Source organism: Temnothorax longispinosus, chromosome 1 (assembly GCF_030848805.1).
Source record: "Temnothorax longispinosus isolate EJ_2023e chromosome 1, Tlon_JGU_v1, whole genome shotgun sequence".
Classification (NCBI taxonomy): Eukaryota; Metazoa; Arthropoda; class Insecta; order Hymenoptera; family Formicidae; genus Temnothorax; species Temnothorax longispinosus.
Window position 1 is genome coordinate 11,173,502 of NC_092358.1, and position 8,071 is coordinate 11,181,572.

Consider the following 8,071-nt stretch of genomic DNA (forward strand, 5'->3'; position numbering starts at 1 on the left):
GTTGCCGCTGGTGCTGCTGCCGCTGCCGCTACCACCACCAGCACCACTTCCACCACCACTGCCACCACCGCTGCTGCCGCTGCTGCTGCTGCTTCTGCCGGTGCTGGTACTGCTGCTGCCGCTATTGACACCGCGACGGCGACGACGACGACGACAACGAGCGTGGAAAAGATGGCGGCGCTCATCAGGCATGGCTCGTTCGCCAGCGCGTTGAAGAGTACATCGGCTATCCTCGCCGCCGGCACGGTCAGTGAGTTACGATATAACCCGGACACCCACGCGCACCACTTCCATCACTCCCGGGCGTCGTTTCACGCGCCACTCGCGTCCCGCACGCACGCGCGCGCGCGCGCGCGAGAGTCACCCGCTGCTCGTGGGCGACGACAGCACGCGCGTCACTAACGAGACGTCGTTCATTTTTCGCAGGTGACCGCGACGGCCGCGGCGACGCGTCGCGATATCGCCCGGCACAAGAGCGGCCAAGGAAAGGCCACCAGGGTGGTGGTGAAGGCGCGGATCGACTCCGCCGGGGAATCGCTCGCCGCCCGCGGGTAAGCGCGCGCTGCTCGCCTCCGACACGACTCCGTAACGCCTCGCGTCGCGCAGCCGTAGCCGTACGGCCCGTACGGTGAAATTCGCCTTACGTCGCGGCGCTGCCTGACTAACGGTGGCCGCACCGCAGCCATATTAACCGTTCCTACCACTACTCCCCCGTGCCTCGGCCAATCGCCCGGCGAATCTGACAGGTCCTCAGGGCCGTGCGCGAAGCGTCCTCGCTTTTCCCTCCCCCTTCCCCCTCCTGACGCTCCGTCGCCTTGATCTCAGCGGTCTGCCACGAGACGCGATACCCGATGAAGTAGCTGATCGATTTCACCAAGATAAACCGATTCCCATATATGCAATATTATCCACTAAATTACACCTTTCAAGCTGACGCTACACCTTATTGCAAAAAGAGCGACCGCAGCTATGTCAAGGGTATCGATCGAATCCGGAGCGGGCCAAACCATGGGAAATTTTTATCTCGGTTAATCACCCGAGGATTATGGGATCGAACGTTTCGTCAATAAAGGGGGCGACGTGTTTTTTCACAGGACAAATTCCCCTTTTGGAAATGTCGGATTTGCAATTCAAAAATTATTTGTTCTTATAGGGTTCGCCGTTAGCTTTTAATGATGTTTTATCCCACATCGATGTGAATTCCCCTTTGTTTGAACGCGGTTAATTATTTATACAAATATTGAAAATCAAATATCCTGTTTGAGAAGTAAACGATTTTTGTTTCCACGAATTTCACTTCATCGATGTCTCGGATTTCGCGCGCGGTTACAGACGATTATTTTTCAATTGAAGTTCCCGCCCAAGTCCGCTTGATCGACCACATTGTTATCTTCGTTGGGTTGCCTTCGTTATTCTAATTAATCCGATTAGACACGCGGTGATATTGACCCGCGATGTCTCGTCGGCGCGCGGGTGTCGCTGTCCCTCGAAAAATTAAGTACCACTGTGTGAGTACCACTCCTGACGTTCCTGACGCTCCGCTCCGACTTTTAAGTTCAACCTCCGCTCCTATCTTAAAGTCGGAGCGCAACAAAAAAAAAAGGAGTAAAGAAAATGATGCTCGACCGCGATTGTCGAGTCGCCTGCTGTTTACATTTCTGTTTGTGTTTTTGTCGTCAGGTTTCTTTACGTTCGTGTCTCTCGCGTGAGTTTTTTCCTTTAAATATCAGAACCGAGCGAGAATCGGCGTCGAGTTTTTCAAAAGCGGAAGATGAGCGGGTAGGGCTGCAGCGTTAGGCAGAGAAGGGGGACGGGTCGGGGGAGAGAATGTCTAGATTTATTTCTACGCGAAATGTCGCAACTACAATAGTCGTAGAGTGGAAAAAACGATTCGATTCGATATATCGAGTTCGTCGACTCCGGGAACGCGAGGAAATCAAATACCATCGCGGGAAAGACTCTCCGTTCGAATCTTTCTCTTCTCGCAATTAACGGACAGACTAATCGACGAAAGGTGACTCTTCGGGCTAGATGCGAAACGATCGTTGATGAGAACGATCCTCCTCTCGAGAGTCGACGCGCCCATTAGGGGAGAGGCGGTCGCGATCGGCGCCGCGCGGTGCCTGCGATACACGGGGAGAGATTGATTATTGATTATTGTTTATACGAAAGCGAGCCCGTGTCGGCGTCGTTTCGCGAGTTTTGGCGCGGGGCACCCGGACGCGCCGATCTTCACCGCCGTCCAATGAGAGGGAGAGCCGCGCGCGGTGGCAGCACCGGATGGCGAACGGGCATCGATCTCCTCCCCGCTCCTTTCTTCGCATCCCCCATCCCCCTCCCAGGACCTTTGTCCTTTGTCCTTTCCTCTCGCGCGTCACGACGAATTTCATCGCGCGAGAGAGATAGGAAGAGCGATCTTTCCCGGACTGCGAAAAATTCGGCGCGAGTCCGAACAAACGTCACGATTCGCGGATGGGAAATCGTCGAATTGACGAGGACATTCGTGACGCAGGACATTCGTCGACACAAATAATAAAACTCTTCCTTCACCCCACCCCCTTCTCCCTTTTCCGTCCTACTCCTCAATGAGGGATCCCTCATTTCGAGATTCACGAGATTGTCGTTTCAACAGGTACCAAACATCATTCGCGAAGAATAAGAAATTCGAGGAGAATTATTTTACGGCTCTAAATTACTCGACAATTGCTTTACACCGAGAAATCTCGCGTTGCCGTATTTTAAATACGATCGCGAGGAGGCGCGATCGAGTCGCGAATGTAGATATCCTGCTTTCAGATTTCTAAGGCCGCAAAAGGCCTACGAGCCCCCGGAAGACGCGGCCGAGAGGATCGAGAGAATCTGCGAGAGTCAAACCATCCCCCAAAACGACGGCACGAAACTCGAGGATCCTGTCCTTCGCTTTAAACTGTTCGTCGCCTGCGAGGGGGAATTTAAGCATTCCATTCCGAACTCGCTGCTTTACACTATCGAGAGTATCGGTTAGCGTAAAAAAAAAAGTTTCTCATTAAGCAAGCGTCAAAGGTTCGTCGTATCTGTCAATCGTAGAAAAGAATCCCGGCAATATCGAGGCGAAATTGGCGAACTTTCCAACTTTTTTCTTTCTCATTTATTTAGAGATCCATCTTCCAATCTCCTTTTCAAACTTGGCTTTTCTAACTTTTTTTTCCTATTAATACAAGGCTCGATTATGAGAAACGACGAACTTTTCGCGCTAATCTGACACGAGGGATCGATCAATTGACAATGAATAAATGTGAATCTCGCATGCGTAGGGGACCTGAAGCGGTTTTATTCAACACCGGTTAGCAGCACGACGCCGTACGAAGCGCTGCGCAAAGTAGATTTGCCCAAGAATTTGCACATCCAACAGGATTATCATCGATTCCATCCAGGTGAGACGTCCCGCGGAATTTATAGACTTGCCGCGCCGCTTTTACAACGGCGTACTTTTACGAACGACTTTTTAACGACGCTTAAACGGCGATAATTTTCTTCTCTCTCTCTATCTCAGATACCGACACGATGTTCAACGGCAAAACGGCGTTCCCGAAAAGCTCCACCCTCGTGACCGGTCTCAAGTACAGGAAGAAGTATCCCGGACACATGCAGGAAAATCCATGGCTGAACGAGCAGATGAAGATCTAAATGGCCATTGTTGTAGATTACGAAAACAAATTGCGAAAGTATCGTTTAAACTGTTTAAAGGCAATAAATTTGTTAAACAACCACCACCCTGCAATTTCCTTGAGGACGGACATTCTAATGTTGCGGCAACTATATTACAATCTCCGCGATAAAACGCTTCTCGCTGATTTGTATAGATATATCGACATTCTTTTTTTGGAGGAGGGGGGGGGAAATTAAAGTTTCCAGGGAAGACGGGGAGTTTGTTGTCGATGTCGCGTAAGGTATTAGGTATAATACTAGGGAAGCCAAGTACGTGATCGCGTAACCACGAATGCGAGCCGTAGTTTCTCCGCGATCGACCCATCGGTCACGCGTAGCAACGTGCCGATGTGGTACCAAGGCAGTAACGAACGGACGTGGGGCGGCTCGTTTGCGCGTAAGGTGCTAAAGATTAACCCCGTCATCGCGAACGCGGAACGGAATGCCTGGGATGGCGAGCGCGACCGGCCTCCTGTCCGCGCGAATTCGACCGATTCGCAGACCGAAGCCCAAGGTGAAGATAAAAGAAAAGAAGCTATATTAGCGAAACCGAGGCGGGCGCCACACGTGCGCTCGGCTTCATCCCTTTACGTCAGCCCCTGTCCTTATTTATTCAAAGATCACGTATATATATCCAGAGCGTGGAATTATCGGGTTGTACCCGAGCGGCACCGTTCGCCCTTCGACCGTTCGCCGGCCTCTTTAATCCTTATCCTTACGGCTGCTCGGTGCTGTGCAACCATCCGGCGGATTGCGAGGCGAAGGAGGTGGTTCGACGCGCTAAGGACACATGGGTAAAAAAGTTTCATCCGCCGTACATAGAAAAGACGGATGTGACGCTGTACAAGATATATGTCAAAAGTTACGTAAACAAGAGTAAAATATGTTCATTGTACCAGGACACGTAATGTTTAATTAATTAGACAAATTGCCATTTAAAATTGCTATGAATTCACAGAACGTTATTGTTATAGGCTACCAGCCTAACAATAGATTCAGACCTTAAATGGCAATTTCTCTAATTAATTGTAAAATTCATTGTTTTATACATTTGAAAATTTAAATGTGTAAACACATTTCATTCCTGTTCGAGTAATTTTATATACATATTTCTTTTACAGCGAATAAAGTCCCACTAGTAATACGAGACTCCAATGTCTCATCCACTTTGTACCTTAATGCAGAGTAATAGAGCTATAATGTAAACAACCGTTTTACGAATGCTATAGGGGGAAAAAACTAGAAAAATTGTTATCATCTTTTTCACAAATTTCGGCGTGTCGCCCAGCGACACTCGCGCATTTTTTCACGACATTTTTCATTAGGCGACTGAGGGAAAAGCTCTTTTACTGCCGGAGGAGATGGAGATGATACGGACGAGCCTGCTGGCAGTGGGCGCAGGCGGAGGCGGAGGCGAGGCCACGGCTGGAAATGTCGGAGGTGGCGGCGGCGGTGATGGTTACAATGCCGAGATGACCGCTTCGGCGGTGCCCGAGGAGCTCTTCCGGAAATACACGGAAACCGATTCGCGACCTTTGACCCCGGCGCCCACGCTCGCCAGCGGCCCAACGGCGTTAACTGGCCGCCCGGCCCAGGAGGATTTGCCGGTGACCTGCAATCCGCGCGAGCGCACCACCCTGGTCCTGGATCTCCGGACGAGCTCGCAGAATCAGCAGGTGGTCGGTGTCAGATACAGAATCTCTACCCCGATTTATCGCCGCTGGTGGTACCTTTTTTTCCGGCCTTTGCCGTAGACAGATTGGCTTATTGCGCGCTCCAAATTTCCTCGTCAAAGAGGAAACGATAAAGCGACCTAAAAATAGTAATTGTTATAGTTCAAATAATATAGAAATCCACTACAAGCACACTAATAAAGATAGGCATACAAAGAGAATGAAAATATAACGAAATCTAAACGAAATACTAGGTGTAGGATATATAACAAAATTCGAACTAATTTATGTAATAGCACACTGTAGAATTGTAGTTTGTGAGCAGACATTCCATGAGTAGATTCTGTAATCCTGAAGGAATGCTTAAACGTTTCTACATGTTGGAGCGGTGATCAAGCTAGAAGCGACTCTTGTTTGTCTTTATTTGAGTTCGTTCGCGAAGGTGTTATTGGCCGTTTGTCCGGGTTTTAGGAAAATGAGACTTTCAGCTGGCACGCTCTCACATTGGAACTGCCGCCTACGCCTCGGAAAAGCGAGATATTTGTCTGCAAACCGATCTCGCGGCCACAACAATCGTTAGCGGCACCCGTGCCTGTGCCGCCTCCTCCGTCACCTCCCTCGCCTATCGCTGAAAAATGTGAAACGGTAAGTCTATTTCTTTCCTTAGATGAGGCAGATACATGGCGCCGCCTTTTTCTCGTTGGACATTTTCTGTCACTTAAAAAATGATGTTACCGTCGCTTATCGGTGAAAGAGCTCGTCTCGAAACGTGGAGGAAGAGGCCGACAGCGAGCAGCAACCGGCAATTACACGAAGACGGGGAAAGCGATTGCGTAAAAGAAAGTGTAGGAGGGATTCGACTTACGGCCAACAAACGGAAGTTCGCGATCCGCTCGAGCCCACGGTGACGCAGGTCTCGCAGGTCGGGGATGGATCGCGGCGATCGTCGTCAGTATCCGCAAAAAAAATACGCATCTGCATGCGATAATCCTATATGTTTATTTATACCCCAGATAGCCAAGCGTGATAGAGCATATTGATTGAGCAAACTAATTGCGTCAACTGATTGCATGTATAAGCAATCATGTAGCTGTATTTGTAACGTGTTCTATTTCGATGTCAGCAACAGCAAATATATGAAAACACATGCAATGTATTAGTTTTGCTCAGTATGCTCTATCACGCTTGGCTATCTGAATAATGCTGTCTCACCTTGTCCCGAGTTTGTCAAAATTAGTTATGCATTAATTTGTTGGCAACATGGCAGCAAACTTACAGCATTTGACTACCTGGGAAGTGTCGATTGAGCATTTAGAAAAAGAATGATATCTCTTTAATGAACCGTAACAGGCTTCACGTAAACACCGGCGAGGTCGATGGCTCCTCGACGTCTCCCAAGAGAACGTCTCCCGCGCAGACAACGAGTCACACGATGCCTCCGAGTTTCCTCGCGCCAGACGTCTTGAAGCACTTGTGCAGAGAGCTAGATCGTGACAAGGTGGAGACGGAATTCTCAATCAAGGTAAACAGGTAGATCTAAATTCAGCCAGTAAACATTTTGTCTATAAATCAATTCGTTTTAGAGACGGATCGCACTAGAGGAAGCGTTGCGGGTGAAAGGCGATACGTACTCGCGCGGATCTCGTCAAACCAGTGCCGGTCCATCGGTGGAAAACGCTCCCCGGATATTCTCCCGTCAAACGGCGCGATTTGAACTGCTCGACAGTCAGAGTCTTCGTGGTATGTTTATATATATTATTATTATTATTATTATTTTGTATGATATACAAATGTGTATCGATATTTCAAAATGTGATTCTATTAAAATAAGTAAAAGATATTAGACGAGACGTTCCTGCAAGCTATTATTTTTTTAAACTTTTGTATTTTATAACTTATGATACATTATATGTATGCCGTATATTTTTTTACCTATTTTATCTCATCGATTATAATTCATTCATGACGATGTAATCGTTACAGGATTAACGTCGCTTCAGTATCTCAGCAAGCATGCGTACATCACGTCGGGAAGAAAGCTGATATTCGGTCGAATATTTAATAAGTTTAACGAAGAGGCGTTGCACAGCGCGCGACGCATTTCACCGAGCGACGTCGAAGAGGCTCTTCGGGAAGTGGTCGGCAAGGTATTAACGGACGAACAACGATCTTATATGAAGTCTGTGATAGGAGACGTAACGCAACCACTGGGATTTAGGGAGTGGTGCGGATTGTGCGCCGCTGTCGAAAGGCTGCTGTGTCCTCTGCCGTCGAGGGAGAGCGATCCGCCAACGTGGCTCGAAAGAACGGACTTCGAAGCTCTGGAACGAAGACTCAAGTCAGCCGGATCGGTGGATTCCACGTTGACGTTATTGTTGAAGGAGATTCGTGATAGATAAAATATAACGTTTCTTATTATACATACTCTCTTTTTTTTATCACAGTGATCGCTAGTTATAATGTTCGTATCGTGTAAATCTTACGATGAGTTTAATACGTTATAATCATATGATGTAAGCCTAAAAAATAAAACTTTTTCACGGTTCTACAAACGATCCCTATATATATGTATATTCTCGACGAAAAGTGCGCAGCGGATATTAAATAGTTTGGTACTTGAAGCGAACACGCGTACATAAATTATGAGTATTAATTCGTCTGTAAATCACGAATGAAAAACTGTTACAGGATATTTACTACCATTTGATCAA

The 8,071-nt window shown here is 48.1% G+C and overlaps 2 protein-coding genes across 2 annotated transcripts; both read left to right on the forward strand.

Annotated features, from left to right (window-relative positions):
• Positions 1 to 30: 30 nt before the first annotated feature.
• On the forward strand, positions 31 to 3,752 carry Mrpl50 (mitochondrial ribosomal protein L50). Its single transcript, XM_071796008.1, has 5 exons — positions 31 to 246; positions 427 to 551; positions 2,797 to 2,999; positions 3,294 to 3,413; positions 3,533 to 3,752. The coding sequence occupies exons 1-5, from the start codon at positions 172 to 174 to the stop codon at positions 3,664 to 3,666; spliced, it is 657 nt and encodes a 218-aa protein (XP_071652109.1). The 5' UTR covers positions 31 to 171; the 3' UTR covers positions 3,667 to 3,752.
• A 261-nt stretch (positions 3,753 to 4,013) lies between these two features.
• On the forward strand, positions 4,014 to 7,915 carry LOC139808044 (uncharacterized). Its single transcript, XM_071769658.1, has 8 exons — positions 4,014 to 4,201; positions 4,326 to 4,481; positions 5,013 to 5,366; positions 5,832 to 6,005; positions 6,115 to 6,308; positions 6,711 to 6,882; positions 6,944 to 7,100; positions 7,344 to 7,915. Exons 1-8 carry the CDS (start codon positions 4,130 to 4,132, stop codon positions 7,757 to 7,759), a joined length of 1,695 nt encoding a protein of 564 aa, XP_071625759.1. The 5' UTR covers positions 4,014 to 4,129; the 3' UTR covers positions 7,760 to 7,915.
• The last annotated feature ends 156 nt before the right edge of the window (positions 7,916 to 8,071 follow it).

Bases quoted from the DNA above. Each gene is read 5' to 3' on its own strand.
- Mrpl50 (XM_071796008.1), top strand. From the start codon at position 172: ATGGCGGCGCTCATCAGGCATGGCTCGTTCGCCAGCGCGTTGAAGAGT. The intron at 247-426 runs GTCAGTGAGTTA...CATTTTTCGCAG, and splicing joins CTATCCTCGCCGCCGGCACG to GTGACCGCGACGGCCGCGGC. The intron at 3,414-3,532 runs GTGAGACGTCCC...TCTCTATCTCAG, and splicing joins TTATCATCGATTCCATCCAG to ATACCGACACGATGTTCAAC.
- LOC139808044 (XM_071769658.1), top strand. From the start codon at position 4,130: ATGCCTGGGATGGCGAGCGCGACCGGCCTCCTGTCCGCGCGAATTCGA. The intron at 4,482-5,012 runs GTAAAAAAGTTT...ATTTTTCATTAG, and splicing joins GACGCGCTAAGGACACATGG to GCGACTGAGGGAAAAGCTCT. The intron at 5,367-5,831 runs GTCGGTGTCAGA...TCCGGGTTTTAG, and splicing joins GCTCGCAGAATCAGCAGGTG to GAAAATGAGACTTTCAGCTG.